At 40.7% G+C, this 17498-nt stretch overlaps 2 protein-coding genes across 5 annotated transcripts in view; one reads left to right on the top strand and one right to left on the bottom strand.

Annotated features, from left to right (window-relative positions):
- Positions 1 to 17498, bottom strand: part of LOC122999337 (hormonally up-regulated neu tumor-associated kinase homolog A) — a 124250-nt gene that overhangs the window by 36863 nt on the left and 69889 nt on the right. The window lies entirely within an intron of this gene.
- tbx18 (T-box transcription factor 18) lies at positions 5773 to 16590 on the top strand. 2 transcript variants are annotated; one of them, XM_044376182.1, is made up of 8 exons: positions 5773 to 7436; positions 8912 to 9071; positions 9418 to 9519; positions 10850 to 11021; positions 11550 to 11717; positions 12675 to 12739; positions 14094 to 14188; positions 14868 to 16590. In XM_044376182.1, exons 1-8 carry the CDS (start codon positions 7202 to 7204, stop codon positions 15407 to 15409), a joined length of 1539 nt encoding a protein of 512 aa, XP_044232117.1. In that variant the 5' UTR covers positions 5773 to 7201; the 3' UTR covers positions 15410 to 16590. The 2 variants fall into 2 exon arrangements, with proteins under 2 accessions (XP_044232117.1, XP_044232116.1); XM_044376181.1 differs by having other exon boundaries at positions 8909 to 9071.

Genomic DNA, 17498 nt, shown 5'->3' with positions numbered 1-17498 from the left:
AACAGCACCTGCTCGCTTGTTCTTTCCCATCTCGACTGCCCCTCCTCTCCGTCTCTCTTTGAAGGGAGAAGAAAGAGGCAGTGAGGTAATGAGATTAGTTGTTTTGTTGCTGTGTAACAGCATAACACAAATTACATTTGCATTTGACTCTATCCAAAGCATCTTAAAATGATTGGGCAGGTAGGGGTTTGGCGCCTTGCTCAAGGACACAGGCTGGGGTCACACCTGCCAAGTTCAAGCAGCAGGAACAGGAACCAGTAGGCCACCCTGCCACCAATCACTCCACATCTATAAATCATCCAGGTGTAGACTATGAGGTGATTAAAAAGCAGGTTACTTTGGCAGCGATGTAGACTGAGAGCAGCATGTCTCTTGGACCATGCAGATACATTAGACCTGTTTTACTGTCTGCTCAATGCCAGCAAATGAATAGTTTACTTCCGCATTTTATGACTCGGATTTGTAATTAATAGACCTTAGATCAGCCTGAGAAATATGTATGAGTGTGTCTCCTGCTGACTGGGTTAAATATGAGTGGAGCCAGTCCTGCAGAGCTGTTGACCTTTGTTGATCTCATTCAAGTCTATTACATACAACAAACCTACATAAAACATTATACAGATTATGGTCTTGCATTGTTTAACAAGCCCTTTTAGCTAAAAAATCCATTGAAAACAACCATAACATTTCTTCATTTCTTCATTTAAAAATGGAAATTAAATAATCTTGCAGCAAGCCAGGGGGTGTCCAATTGGGCAACCAGCACTGCTCACAACAGTTAACCTGAATGCTGCTAGAATTTACTTAAATTTCACCACTGAACCACTTTGTTTGATAACTAAAAGAAAACAGACACTTTTAGTAAGGTGCTGGCTTGCAGATATGCATCCTATAAAATAGAAAAAAGCCACACACATATCTCTAATGCATTTTTTTTTTCCAAGTCTAGATTTTTATCAGGTGTGCGATTTTTCTCATGTTTATTTCTGTAACCATTTATTATCTAGAACATCTCTTAGCTCTGCACTAGAACGATATCATCTGGTTTCTCTCTATCCTGATAACTGTAAAGTTAATGTGCACAATATAGCAAGTTTTCAATGAGTGCCAAAAAAACTGAAAGTTATCAGTTGGATGTAATTATAAGCCAGCCGTAATAACCGTACTAACGCTACAGTAATGCTTTTAGTTCCACTGTGGAGGACAACTAAACTCTAAAAAGAAAAAGCTGAAAACTAATGTAGTGCTTCAGAGAGGATGCCAGTGTTTTCAGATATCGGAGTCCCAGTCGTTGTGCAATGTTTTGGCTAATTCTGTCACTTGCTTGATAGCAATTAGCACAAATACAAAGGCTTGAGCTCCAGACCGAGTCAGTGCAGCAGGTTATAGTGAATGGCTTTGACTGAAAACTTTGCCGTTTCTCACCAAAGTTTAACTCCCCTCCGTTCTCAGCCCCGAACGTTCCTGTTTCCAATGAAAAGAAAATTACTGCACTATTCACAAGAGTTAATAATGACTATAAATACCATAATCATGACACTGCTGAAGTGATGAGGAGCTAGAATGTCTGAAACAAAAAAACATACCCGATGTGGGATCGACTATACTGTGTATATCTGTTTAACATCTTTATGAAAATAAACTGAGGTTTGTCTCATAGAAACAAATATATCTCGTTTACAAGGAGGAACGCTACGCAAGATTTAGTTAAAAGATTTCAAATCTGATGGAACTAAAAATATTACATATGTTTAAACTCCGTGCACACACGTTTTTCTTTCCTTCACATTCCAGCATTGTTCCTGATTTACAGCCCTGCTAGTTCTATATGTTTATTTATTCATAATGGATATGAGAGTATTTGTCAAACCCATACCCTTTGGCGTTGATTAAAATTATTTATAGACATTATTCATGAATATAAATTTCCTTTAGTTTTATCTCATCAAAATAATGATGTGATAGGTTGTGTAGGCTCCAGGCTACAACCTGGCTTGGCTCAGCAATGCGTTTTTGATCAGTGAATAAACGCGTGAATCCAACACCAGTGCAGCAGTTTCAGGCTGTAACTCAGAGTTACACACAGCTTGAGTCATCTGCGTCTCTCTTTGACTGCATATGTGTGTGTGTGCGTGTGTGTGTGTGTGTGTGTGTGTGTGTGTGTGTGTGTGTGTGTGTATGTGACAAGCCATTTCTGCCAGAGCAGGAGTTCAACTTGAATAACATCCGAGGCGCACAAAGGCCTGAATAAACGGCGTCACGACCAGAACCGACTCGTAAAAAAATTTCAATAAATGTCATAGATCCATCAATTTCTATCAAGCGCGTCAGTAAATACCAAGTTTTCAATGGAAGGTTAACTTTATGAAAGAGAGAAGGGGTCACTTCACTTGGATGACGAGAGACTCTGGGCCAGCATAAGCAGGATATGCTCGCAGGGGCCCCGCTCGTTTGCTTTGCAGTGTTGGCACAACTGCAGATAGGCATAGAGTTCAAGTCATGACTTTCCCTGTGGAGCCATAAGGGGGATTCGGCAGTTCTTGTCTTGGATTCGGCCTCCCAGGATGGGCCGCTGAATTTGGAGGGAGGCAAATGGCTGAAACTCTCTGCTGCATCTCCTTATCTGTATGCTGTTGGACCACCTCCTTCTCCCAGGTCTACTAAACCACTGTCTGTCCTCAGGAAAGATCAAAGTGACACATAACAAATCTGTGTTAAAGTATCACTCCTGAAACCCTTTAAAATGTAACCTTTTGTATGTAGGTCTCTCTCTCTCTTTCACACACACACACACACACACACACACACACACACACACACACACACACACACACACACACACACATAAACACACACACGCACCTTCCCAGCGCTCATGCCACTTCCGCCATAAAAGCCCTGGCAGCGATCCACGTGCCCATTAGCACGCGCTAAATAACTGTTAACAATGTATTACCCAGACTCCCCTGCACCGGCACTTCTCCCCTGCCCCGCGTCCCTTCAAAGCCCACAGGTAATTATGTCAAAGGTTTTTAATAAACAGCCTATTCAGTGCGCAGTGGGTTACGCCTACCTTCTGAGTGACAAAATGTACTTTTAAAAACGACACGTGCATAAATGAGCTGGGCTCTGATTGGCTGAATTACGCCCAGAGCCGTTAAAAATCACCAGGTAAAAACGCACCTGCACGTGAGAGTATAATTTAATGCACAAACCGGAAGTCATCGTTTAAAATTGTGTTGCTACTTTTCTTGAATGTACGACAATATACATATAATATAAAAAAAAAATAGTCTATAGATATAAATAAACAGTAGGAAGCATATTAATTTGAATGTCAAAGTAAATTCGTTATTTTTCAATTAAGTTGAGTTCCTTTCTTAATTTTTCAGTATCGCACAAAACGGTGGTTTGAAGCACAATCACAGCAACACGTTAATAACTTTGCAGCAGGACTCGCTTCATGAATGGAAAAGGAGTCAGCAGTGGGCAACCTGTGATTTAAACTTGTTTGAAAAATAGCCCGTGTTAAATTTGACATACACGGACAGCCTAAATGCTGCAGGCTAATGCTTAGCTTACATCCTCTTTCCAGTGGTTTTCCAGTAGTTACAGGCGCTGACAAATTGAGACACTAAACAGAACTGACGGAGTCTGTACTGTAGGTTTACACGTAAGGCCTGACTTACAGAGTCTGAAAAGAGATAAATACAAATAAAAATTGACTAAATTAAACACAGTCAAAGCCAAACAGTTTTTCCACTTACTGATGTGAACATCGCAGCCATGTTCATTAGGCTACAAAGGATTTACAGAGCATCTAAAGAGGGAAACTGCGAGCCGTGGCCTGGCCGCAGAGACAGAAAATTAGCCTATATATATTTTTAGAGGCCCAGATGAAATTATTCCACAATCCCATTGCCTGAAAATGCTTCCGGTCATCTTGGCTATAGGCCTGGAAGAAATGACTTTGTTTATAGATGTGGGAACATATCTCGGAAAGTTGCTACAGGCCAATTTGAAGTCATACCTGCGGTAAACAATAGAAACTGTAGGGATTCAATTGTATTTTCTTAATTACTATATTCTGCGGCGATGGCCTGTTGTGATCCTTCTAAAATTAATCAATGAAATAATGATATTATGAGATAATAAAGAATCTTACACAAACAGCAGATGGCATAGTAATCTTTAAGATGCACGGACCGGTGCACCTGCTAACGAATAAAAATAAGGAATAAAAAAATGCATTTACAAAAACAAGATTTTTATTACGAAAAACCCTTTAGGCTACATATAAAGAAACACCAGAGATCGTTTGAACGAAAATGTTTTGTTCTTGGTGAAGATTGATTGAGGCTAAAAGTTCATATTATTATAATAAAACCACGTCTATTTACAGTTATTACAGTGATTAATGTGGCATGTCTAATCAGACCCAGTGTCTTGGCTGTTCTGATCCACGAACCATTTATCCAAACTATTTGTATGACATAGTTATTGTATCTCGTCAAATATCAATAATAAAATGTAATATATACGAACACAATAATAATAATAATAATAATAATAATAATAATAATAATAATAATAATAATAGTAATAATAATAATAATGATAATATAAACGATAATATAAACAATTAATATAATATTAATATTATTATTAATAATAATAATGGAAACATTCATCAGACAAAACTGTCTGTGTCTTTGCCAAAGTATTTTTTATTATTTGACATTTTGACAATGAATTGAAGAATGTCCTTAATCTTAATTTAGTTAACGAAGGTCAACACATTAATTGTAGCCTGTTTTGCGACACTAATGTTTAATTTATGGCCAGTTAATAAATCCTACTTACACCTAATCTTTCGTCGTATTTAATTGTAGTTTATAATAAATTCAGAGTATTATGTTGTTCAAAGTAGCCTATGTTAAGGTTTTGGTCTCTGATTAAGCGAGCTGTAAAACACAATTTGTTTAAATTTGATAATCAAGGAGACATAAATCGTTTAGCACGTGGTGTATTACTAAATCTAAATATGACTTTTGCTTAACTATATTTTTTGAGAGGTTGCACAGACTATAACATGAGTCTATAGCGAATGTTTTACCTCTATAAGTTATTATATATAGGCTATTTATGCCAAAATAATTCGTGCGCTTATGTTGAACTGAAACTAAACTTAATTACAAACGGAACATAATTTACTTAATTCTCACGGAATGACTCAGAGATGTGACATTTTGAATGCCCGCTGGAGGCGAAACGTACGGCTTTTGATCTGATGCATGTGGGCACGGACCTTCCTCTCGACATCCAATCATTTACACTGAAATCCTCGCCAATAAACCACGAAGACGTGCTGTTTATTTAACCAACAAGCCACGAGAGGCCTTGAGCTGAGCAGTGATTTTAGCGGAGGAAACATCAATGAAGCAAAAAGGAAACTTAAAAAATAGGAAAATTAAACCCTGATGTGAAAAGGCTAATGGAATATCACATAGTCTAATCAAATACAATTATTCCGGAGAGACATTGATTAGTAGCTAAAAAAAGAGGCTGCTAATTAAAAATGTTAATTGAGGTATCGGTAACTATTAATTATTGCGTATTAAGCAGTTTTGTAGTCATTTATATGTTAAACTATCAGTTTTGGAAATCCGCACACGCGCGCGCGCGCACGCACGCACGGCCTCCCTGTCTTGTTTATTTATAGCCAGGTTCTCCCCCCCACCCACCCCCCCATCACCCCCCTCCTCCATATGTTAGAGCCTACACACGCACACACACCAGCACGCATTCCCCGCGCGACCACACACTCATTTACGCGGCCTTGAAAGCGAAAATGATTATTTCCAAACGCGGACAGAGAATCCAACACAAGTCACGTCAGCGAATTGTAATTTAAATCACTTCAGTGATCCTGTTACTTCTCTTAATCAGGACTTCAGTCAGGCTTATTTATTAAATCAACAGGGTTTATTTATAACGTTTAACAGGCATTAAGCATTTGAAGGCCTATTAAACAATTAATTATTATTAAACTGTTGCCTTTAAAGACTCAACGAATATTTATATATAAGCTGCGTTTATTTATTTCAACACTGACTTCGCCTATTGGTGCTTGTGATTAACAACTATAGATTATAAACTAGTGCAACTACCGTTTTTTTTAATGCAGTTACAGCTTCTCGTGCTTCTTTATCTTTTTTTATATTGTGTTATTGCAGTGAAATCAGTCAGTTAAGGATATTGTCACCAATATTGTCATTGCATGAACTCCTACTGCAATGAAACCTACCTAATGATTTTATTTAGTTTATTAATTACAGCTTTGTTATAATGTCAATATGCAAAGTTTTCATTGTGTAAACTGTCACTGTAACTGATTGCTCAATTACATTGGACGTGTCTCTCTCACACACACATTTCAGAATTCAGATTTTTTTTTAAAGTTATCTTTCGATGTGCACAAAAAAAGATAAAATAAACAAAAACGTAACATATATTTTCTTACTATATGGGCCAGTGAACATATATATATACCAGCAGCCTTGGCACATTTATTTTTGCCGCTCATAATGATTATCACGTGCACAAATACATTTTGAGGCATTTCCTTTGTGAAACACGTTGAGGCTCTAATAAATACTTATTTTCAGGATGAGCATAAGTGGCTACAGTGCAGGAGGTACTAATGGCCAGATATGCAAAGCATGTCGGGCCGGTGTGTGAAAATGCGCGCAATGCACCAGAGAGACGCTCCTCGCGCTCCTTCGCCTGAAGACATGATTCATTCACCAGCTCTACTTTTACCACATAAGGCGGCACGAGCGGCCCCCACAGCGGGCGGGACCGGGGAAAGGTTCCGGGGGGCTGTGATTACACGTGATTGGTTGCTCTGTGTCGTGATTGACAGATCCCCTTCTCCGGCTCTCCTCTAAGCTCCGGTTGTTGACACCCTCCAAAAGTCCGCACGGCGCTCACGGATAACGGAGACATTATCACAGCTCGTCCCGGCTCACCCCGTTTCCTCCGCTCGAGGACGGAGAAACCGTCCCACCGGCCAGCACAGGACAATCATCGTGGATTGACTTATTTTGCTACTGCTTACGTTTTGAACTTTTTCTTGCTCCTTGCAAGCTCGTGACGCCGTCTTCTTCCTCTCGCTCCTCTCTCCCCGAGCACGAGAGAAATGGCAGAGAAGCGGCGGTCCCCGTGCGCGCTGAGCGTCAAGGCGCACGCATTCTCGGTAGAAGCGTTGATCGGGGCGGAAAAAAGACGCAGGACGGCCGGAGAGGATGCTGAGTCCCCCGGCTACGAGGACGGAACTGATGTCTCTGATCTAACCGGGAGCCCGGGCCCGCGGGCCGACAGAGCGAGCACCAGCGACCGAGGCAGCGAGGCGGAATGTGCCAGTGACGGATCACGTAAGTAAATAACAACAAAGCAAGGCAAAACAACAACAATAACAATATTATTATTATCATGAATAATAACTCACTTTACCTGCACACAATTGCTGATATCACTACTCACTAATAGTGGAAATAAATATCAAATGTTCATATTATATCTAACCATACACTCTTATTTAAGCTGTAGATCTGTTTTTACTGACATACAGTAAACAATTCTATCTTCCAGCTAGCCTATACTGCATGCACATTTGATAACCTATAACTATATTTTAAGGGAAATATTTAAATTTTATCATAGCTTCTCGCTGACATGACTTTTCCATAGTTCTTTCTCTCAGCATTATGCGTGCTCTCCTGCATGCTGCTCATTAAAAGCCAATAATAAGAAGGAAAAGATTATAAACCAAAACAATGATCGGCTTTGGTCAGAGCCACGCAGTGGAAATGTGATATCATATCAAGGCCCTGGTCTAGTAAATATGAGTGGTGTGAGTGTGACTAATGTGCGACGCTTTATGAGTTGTGTTGCAATCATAAACACGCCAATTAGCAGCGTATAAAGACAGGGAAGCTGCCACGGCAAGGATGCTGCGAGGTCTGCAGAAAGCATGAACCGACTGGCCCTGACAAATTAGGATTTAAATCTGCTACAGGTTTCAAACGCACTTGGCTGAGGATTTGTCTTTGTGTTAGTCTGGCTTGTTAGGTCCATGTCTAATGTCCATAAATTTCCACCACTTGGCGAGGCCTGTGTTGAATGGCGCAAATAACAACAGCGGTGAGACACATAAACACACTCTAAACATATCCTCTATTAAAAAACAGTAAAAAGTCAAGTAGTCCATACAGAAAATAATTATACATTTCCTATTAGGGCTTGAATTGGTGATAATATAGAAAACTTGCTATATTTCTACTCTATCATGCTATATTCAGTAATGAGTGATCTTATTGAAAGGTAGGCCTATATAACTATAATATTCTTACAGATTCCGAGCTTTCATTGTACCAGTATGTGGGGTTAATTAATGTAATCATAGGGCTACTTAAAGGCATGTTTATCTCCTTGAAATAACAGCTATAAAAGAACTTGTAGCATGTAGTAAAATTCGTGTCCTTTTTGTGGGCTGCTGAAGCTTTTTTTCATCATTGCAACAGGACAGTTGCAATAATCTTCTTAATAATAAGTCATTTTATATTACTGTATGTCATATTTTAAATGGTGGTGTTTAAAGCCTGTTTTATACAGTATGGCCTTGGCTTTGCAGCACATGTGATGTAACAGGGAGTTCGTCCTGCTGTGTTTGTGTGCTTTTAAAATATACTGTATTCATAATTTAGTGTTTTCTGACTCATAAAACACAAATGTCTTGAGGTGTAACAAGTTGTTGCCATGACTCGTCTTTTATGGATGTTTCATCATTAAAAAAAAAAAAAAAAAAGCAAAAAAAACACGTCAACCTTGCTTCTTTCCGGTGCAGCAGAGAGCGAGGACGCGCTGTTAGAGAGCCCGCAGCCCGCAGCTCTGTGCACGGCGTCGGTAACCGGTTCCGGAGAGGAGACCCGCGTGGACCTGCAAGGATCAGACCTGTGGAAACGGTTCCACGAGATCGGCACAGAAATGATCATCACCAAGGCTGGAAGGTAGGGGCAGAGTTCAGATGGGAATGGATAATGCTGGAGGAGGGTAAGGAGGGGGGGAGAAAATATGAGATCACTGGAGACATTAGTTTAGAATAAAAATATTAATATTTCTAAAATATGAATAATTAAATTAGATGGTACATTAGCTATAAAAACAACACACTGTATTAGATAATTATAGGCTTACTTGGCTGAATCAAAACTTACTGAAATATAGTTTTCTTTCGTATTTATATTATTATTATTATATTTATTATTATTATTATTATAAAGTGCTGTAAATCAGTGTGGCCTGTGGTTTAGCTGAAATCTCCAATGCAGATGATTTATTTGGTTTTCCTGTCAGGCGGATGTTCCCCGCTATGCGTGTGAAGATTACGGGCTTGGACCCACATCAGCAGTATTATATTGCCATGGATATAATCCCCGTGGACAACAAACGATACAGGTAAGAAGCATATCAGTAGTAAAAGAGGCCACAGAAAGCTTATTATCATTTTTATGAGTTTTACAATGACAATCACAGGCCTGCAGAACTGTGGAGTATTAAAGTGATATAGAAAATAAAAATATCTTCTAGTATATCAGTGGCCTATAACCTCACACGCATGCCCTATAGAAACAGGAATATTGCAGTAATTTTCGTCAGCATGTAGTCTTAATTTAGACTCCATTTTTGTGTCTGGTACAACCCAAGATTTTTCAATTGTGCAATCCCAGTTCGGTCCCCACAAATGGCGCTTGGCACCGGTGTTTTGTCACGGCGGTTTTGCCGTCCCTTTTGGAAAAGGCCTTTTGGATGCCTAACCTCTCCACCCTAGAAGGTCAAACCAACAAATGTCGTTATAATGCGGAGGAAAACAGCGTGTTATTGCAAAAGCGTCAATGCAGCCAAGTCTTCGCATGCTATACACTGCAGGTCTATCATTTCAAAAAACTTTCAAAAGCCGTTTCTATGTGAGTACATTTTTAGCGGCATGGTGGAGTGATGAGTGATATCACTGAGGACGTGTTAGTCGTTCAGTCTGACATGATTTTGCGCACGTACAGTAGTTTTACAGACTTTGGTGCACACAGTTAAGAGCTGCGGGCAACGAGTGAATGAAGGAGAGTCTGCAGGATTTTTTTTAAATTCAAACAAACGTTTCACAGCAGGTGATGAATACACCTTTAACCAGATGAGGAACTAATTAGTTGCTGTGTTTCTGGCTGAGGACTATCAGACGCATAGGATTTCTATTCTAAATCTTTTTCAGAAATGGCATATTCCCCTTCAGGTGTTATAAATAGACAATTTACTTTAAAGTCGACACTTAACTTGGCGCATGGGTAATATTTTCATGTAAATTGTAGCACAGAAGAGAATATGTGCTTGGAAAAAAATCTGTTTGATCCATTATATCTGTAAATATATATATATATATATTATCCATGTTTTCTTTAGAACCAGCTCAAATTTGAAAAGGTAATCTGGAATCAGATGTGGGTCAATCAGATTGCTTTTTTTAGTCGAATAGTAATCACAATTTTGATTGAATGATTTTTATTCCCGTGTCTGGTACAGTATGCGCTCTCTCCAGTTTTAAAACAGGCCTTTTCATGAATTTCTTCAGATCACTGCTGATGTTTGGCACCGACAGTGACAAAAACAATAAAGTTGGTTTTTCTTACCACGCCATCGAGCATATGTTATAGGCTACAAAGTCAATTGGGTGTATAAAAAAGCAAACTTGTGACATTGTGCTCACTCACCACTGAACTGTGTGTGATTCGTGAAGGTACGTGTACCACAGCTCCAAATGGATGGTTGCGGGGAACGCGGACTCCCCAGTGCCGCCCAGGGTGTACATCCACCCGGACTCCCCGGCCTCAGGAGAGACGTGGATGCGTCAGGTGGTCAGCTTCGACAAACTCAAACTGACCAATAACGAGCTGGACGACCAGGGACATGTAAGTACCACGACGAGGACTGGCTGGATATGATATTACTACCACTTATGTCCGTGATACTCTTTTAGTGGTATTTTATCTCCATTACAATATTCATATTTAGACTTTATATATATATATATGTTTTTTTGTCGTGATAATTCTATCTTTTAAAAACCTTTATAAACTAAAAAATAAATAAATAAAAACGTACCAGCCTTTAAATACAATTTAAAAGCCTGCCACTGCATTCTTTCTGCAGCATTTTGTTATATTATAAGAATATAAATAATAATAATCACATATAATAATGACAAAATTAAGTTAGAACAATTGATAAATTATATTGGCATGTCTGACATTACTGCAAGTGAGAAATGTTTTCTTGTATGTGTGTGTGTGTGTGTGTGTGTAGGTGCAGGTGCATGTATTTATTTGTGTGACCATATGTGTGCACGTTCACCTCATGTTTCAGAAATGTAAATAACACAAATTCACCGTTATGTCATTTAAGCCTCAAACTACAAATTTCTCTCCCTTTTTTTCCAGATTATTCTGCACTCCATGCATAAGTACCAGCCGCGGGTCCATGTGATCCGTAAGGAGTGTGGAGAGGAGTTATCCCCAGTAAGAGCCATCCCTGCCGGGGAAGGCACCCGGACCTTCTCCTTCCCTGAGACTGTGTTCACCACCGTCACAGCATATCAGAACCAACAGGTAGCATAGCTGACCTCCACATAACCACATTTCCTCTTAAAAACCAACACCGCTGGCTGAACCAAATATACAAAAATAGCCACAGTGGCCAAGAAACCCACATGTTTCCAGTCTGCAAGTGCTACACTGACTGCCCTGTTGCTGAAAGATATTGTTGTTTGTTTTGTAGTTTGTTTATAGTTACATGCCTGCGATGACTGATAAGGATTTTAAATAAATTTCTGCAGGCCACACGGGTTTATGAGCTCTTCAGCTACTATGAGATACTGAATAGTGAAATAAGAAACTATTTTAACTCCTGTACCAAGAATTTTATGTCTGGGATCTTGGTCTGAGGAAAAGCTTACTGGACTGATTGTTCAGAACTGAGAACAATACATGTCTTGTTTAAGGGTGCTACTCAAGTTCGTTTTTTAAGTACTTGTACATCGCTTGAATGTCCTATATTATCTATACTTTTTTTTCCCACCAAATTTCAAAGCAATGTCTTTCAGTGCTGGGTTTTCTGGATTTTTTACACTGAAACGGTCATTGTGAGCTTTGAAGTAGGAAGTCAGCTCAGTCGGCTGGGCCGCAGCACATGATGGCTGATGTCAGAACATGATGGCGATGCCTATAAAAGTCCTTTTGGATACGGGTCACAGAGCTGGGCCTTAAACGCCACCCACAGCTTGGGCAGCCCCACAGACCTTTTACCAACATGCATACACACACACACACATACACAAAATCATATGTACAGTATGTGCAAGAAAAAACATGTATGCATTCCCAATATATTACATGCATACAAACATCACAATTTGAGCTAATAGTGCACATAAATGTATTTATTTATAGACCTGATGTAAGGATTACAGAGAAAGAAAATTATTTTGGCTGGCATACAGTATGTTATCATGCATTTAATAACAACTGAACTTTTGGAAATAATTTGAGTCTTATTTTGCTTTTCAGATAACAAGGCTGAAAATTGACAGAAACCCATTTGCCAAAGGCTTCAGGGACTCTGGCAGAAACCGGTGAGTTCATTTCAACGAGAGATTTTCACATTATCTAGTGCTTTAGGGGTAATGTAGATTGCTTGACTGCATTATATTCTGGCTTGGTTGTGGTTTTTGTCACGGCTATTTCAGTCAGATTTTATGGGGAGCAAAGCTATGTATTTATTTATTTTTTTCTAATGGAAAATGTGCAACAGCCTCCCTATTAAATCTGCCTTAAATGCCAGGAAAGAAATTGACTTAACTGAACAGACGTGGCACATATTATTTCACTTTCATTCCTATTAATCAACGATGCATTTTCATTAAATGTGCTAACTTTAAAGGCACATTAATTTCTTCAATTGCATAGTGACAGCCATAAGCTCTGAGAGGGAAAAATCTAACCTCGGCTGCAAACCCAAATGGAGCGTCAGATTCCAGCCAACCTCGGGAACATAAACATCAACAGCAAAATAATAAAAGTCAAGAGTGTCCTGAAGAAAATCTGTATAAACACATTTCTAAACATATATAAACACAGCATTAAAACAACACAGCAGTAAAACTCCAACAGTCTCCAAACAGCCACTCCCCTGAGGCCTCACAGAAATCATTAGAGAGGAGGGGAGAGAAAGGGGGAGAGCAGGAGAAAGAACGTGTGAGACAGAAAATTTGAGAGGGAGGAAGGTAAAGGAAGGCAAAACTGGATAACCGAGGGACCCTGACAGCTGACCCTATAAAAGTTAAACTCAGGAAGGCTGAAAAAAACTCCCTTTAAATATTACAGGAAGAGTTAAGCAGTTTGCTAAATAAACTTCTGCTCTGATAGGCTGCTTTGGAGCGCACAGAACCGCTCCGGGCAGCTTGTCTAAATTATCACCGTGGCTACAACCCTGCGGGGGGGGGGGACTTTTATCCTCACGCTAACGAGGGGTAACAGAGGACTTGCATTACCCCGCCACAGCAACCCTCTGCCCCACCTAGAGGAGGAGGGAGACGCAGATTGGGGGGAAGGGGAGTCCCACCTCATAAATCCTTGCTGCGGCTTCCTGCTCCTTCGTCCTGATTCGCCCGTAAAAGCCGTGTGAAAGCAATTACCTCCGAGCACCCGGCTGGCAACAGCCAATCGCAACGTGGCGTTTATGCCCCTCATTACCTGTGGTCTCCATGGAGACGGTAAGAGAGGCCCCACGGGCGACTAAGATGGCCGCCAGGTGGTTGCCGTAATGTACGACCCTGTGAGGCATGCTGGGAGTGAGAGGGGCTGCAGCTGCATCAATGACTACAGAAAGTGCAGGACTAGGACGCTCTGCTTCAAGTGATTTTGTGATGATTTGTCTGTAACACTGATGTATGCGTGTTAATGTGTAATTTTGTGTGTGCTTTACAGGATGGGTCTGGAGGCTTTGGTTGAGTCTTACGCATTCTGGCGTCCATCTCTGCGAACACTCACATTTGAGGACATACCTGGCATGGCTAAGCAAGGTACCGTAGAGCTAGCGAACAGAACGAGTTCTAAATACTGATAATATGTCAACAACTTGTTCTTTGTCCTCAAAAAAAAAAAAAAGGCTGTTTGTGATTGCCTTTCAAATCTCTGATGTGTTGCCTCGATCGGCAAGATCGAGGCAACACATCAGATGATATCGTTTGTCAGTGCCATCCAAAACACATATGACAATTCCAAAAATTATTCATATTGCCATTTTCTGATCTGCCATCACTATTCTTAAGGTATGGTTAGGTTTAATTAAGCACAGAAACTACTTGGTAAAGGGTAGGGAATGATTGTGGTCATAGTTACAAAAAACAATGTCAATTGTTGGTAGTAAATTTAACATCTGTATACCACACCACTTAGAACTAATTGCAATAATTTTTACGTAAGGTAACATGAGGCCAGGGATTGTTGTGGCCCTAAAAACTGATTTAGTGACTGAATGAATCATTAATAGCAGAAACACTGAATTTTCTAATGACGTTCACAAAGAAACAGCATTTAATGTGAATCGGTCACGCTGGAATCAGAGCCAAAACTTGATGCATCCCCAGTCGTTTGAAGCATTTGAACAAATGTTCAATGTTGTCATTGTTCTCATGAGGACTGTCTTAAATAAGCGGACGTGGGTTTAATTTCTCTGTTTTTCTGGCTTTGCTTCTGTAGGAGTCCCAGGAGCTCATGGAGGGCTTGGAGCATCGTCTCACCTGCTCTCAACATCCCCGTGCTCCTCGCCTTTCCAGGTTTGCCCTCTCAGCCCGCCTGACTACACCTGCAGCCGACCCACACACCCCCTCCATCGTTACAGCAACCCCCCGGAGCCGTTCCCCCCTCCCAGAGGTCCATCAGCGTACGAGGGTGAAGGATTCTGTTCCCTGCCTCTCCCTGCTTCTCAACTTGGTTATCTATCCAACCCCACCCCGCAGGGTTACGCTGGTCTTCGCCTCCACACACCGCCCTACAGTCTGTACGGTTACACGTTTCCTCCTTCACCACGCCTCGCTGCCAGCCCAGATAAAATGGCCGCCGCTGCCACTGCCAATCATCAGAGTCCCTTCCTTGGCTCGTCTCCCAGTGGGACGCTAACGGACAGTCTGGGTGTGCTCAGTGGAGGACAGCAGGGCTTCTTGTTTGATTCTCGGACTTTAGGACTGGCAGGTAGCCAGCCGGGAGGTGGGGCCTCACAGGTCACTGCCCACATGGGCTGAATTTGACTCCGGACATCTACGGTTGTCACGAAGACAAAATGACACTCTGGAATGGGTGTAAGTTGCCTTTGGTTCAGAACGTTCTACGAATAAATCATCAATGTGCTGAACAAGCATCGAGCTGAACTGGACAAACAGAGAAGAGTGACAGATCAAGCCATTGTTTCTGTGAGCATAAAGAGCTTGCCAAAGCTCCTTTAACTGAGGGGAATATTTTACCAAGTTCTTATCTTCCAAGTATGGTCTCTAGCATGTGCAACTACAGTGGTCACTAATGGGGGAGACTTCCAGTGGTTTCGGATAAGGAGTTTTTAACGGTGTAACCCAGTGACTGAACTGGAACTGATTATGGATCGGGCAGAAACTGGGCTGGCCCAGATTCTCAAAGCAAGCACTTCAACCCCTGGCAGGAGTCTCTCTCCTCCTCAAGCGGCAACTACGATACCCACACAGCATTCTACATTTGGCCTGCTTTGGAAGGAGTTACTGAACACTACTTTTAAACTTGTTTTTAAGGGATATATTGACTAAATTCTTTTTTGTCAATTAAATTCTTTCTCATTACATGCCTGGTGGTGTTCTCCATCAAGTTTTTTGAAATAAACATGTAGCTAGAGTCCACATTGTAACATGCGCAACAGGCAGGACCTTTTCACCACTCAAACTTTTGAAAAAAAAAACCTTTTACACATTCGTCACCAGGGGCTTGTTGCATATTAACCTGATGACATCACGGCCATGCAAGATATCCCGGTGACAGTTATGGACTGATGAGGTTAAAGCTGTGGGAGAGTGATGAATGATTGACTGATCTACATATTCTTCGTCTGGTTTGACAGATGTATACTTGATGCAGCTGTTTGGATGTCAGGCTGAATTACATCTTTCCTTGTGTAACAGAGACGTAACTGCACATGATGACTCTGTATATAGCGGGGGAATGGGGGGCAGGAGGAGAGACGTGTATATAAAGGGCTGTGTGACCCTTCGCACTTAAAAACCCCAATGCACCTGCTTCTGCTCTTTAGACTGGGTCAGGTAGGCAACAGCCAAACCCTGAACTTGACCGAAAAGCTTTTCTTTGCAAACACGCGCTATATCAGCACGCCTCTTTGGCCGAGGACATTAACATGTTCTGTGACCTTTTTGAGCAAAATAAAATATATCTATTCATGCCACAATGTTTATATGTCATCGATATCTTACTAATTTAACTGATTTTGGATGATTCAGTAATGCAGTTGTGAGTGTACATGTGTGTGAGCGTTTTCTTTACACTTTTTTTTAAAAACAAAAGTCAATACAATGCTTACAATATATTTCCCTGTGAAAGAAAAGAATGGAGGACTGTATGCTTATGTATTCACATTCTCATGTAAGTGGTGCTGTGTATGTTTCAAGTGTGTGTGTCTGGTGTGTGATAAAGCAGTCAAAGGCTGGGGTTGTTTCACAGGCTTTAGATGCCAGAGAAATGAAAAATACCACAGGAGACAGGGAGAGAGAACTCCTCATAGGCTCACATACACACAGACACACGCACACATACACAAACAAATAACACATTCACATTGTCTTTATGGTGTAATGGCTATGTAACTAATACCCACAAGTCTGTTGGATTGACTGCTCACATGAGACAGGGTGTGCGGCGATTGTGGATGTGGGTGTGAAGGTGCGGATATGTGTGTGAGTGTGCACAACAGGTGGCTGAGATGTCAGCGAGTGTGTGACCTCACAGTCTTAAAGTTCATGTAGATCCCCGAGAACTGACCCCCTCCTCCAAAGTCATACTAGTCTGCTGAAAGCATAAGCCAAGATTTAAGAAAAAGCTGGTCGCTGTCACTGTAGCTTTGTAATTTTGACCCATTTTAACACCTGAACAAGCAGACCAACCAAAACCTCTAAGAAACCAAGACAAATGACAGAGAACCCTTTGGATTAGTTACAAGTATTTCTTCTGTGCCTCATACCTCAAATAAATTTTAAAATCAAAACAAGACACATACTGCATACTGCAGCTATTATGATACTTAGAAGTAAAGAGGCTTTGTCAGTAGCAAAGCTAGAAAAACAAATGAAGTGTAACAGA

Source organism: Thunnus albacares, chromosome 16 (assembly GCF_914725855.1).
Source record: "Thunnus albacares chromosome 16, fThuAlb1.1, whole genome shotgun sequence".
Taxonomy (NCBI): domain Eukaryota; kingdom Metazoa; phylum Chordata; class Actinopteri; order Scombriformes; family Scombridae; genus Thunnus; species Thunnus albacares.
This window is presented reverse-complemented; position numbering and strand designations above follow the sequence as displayed.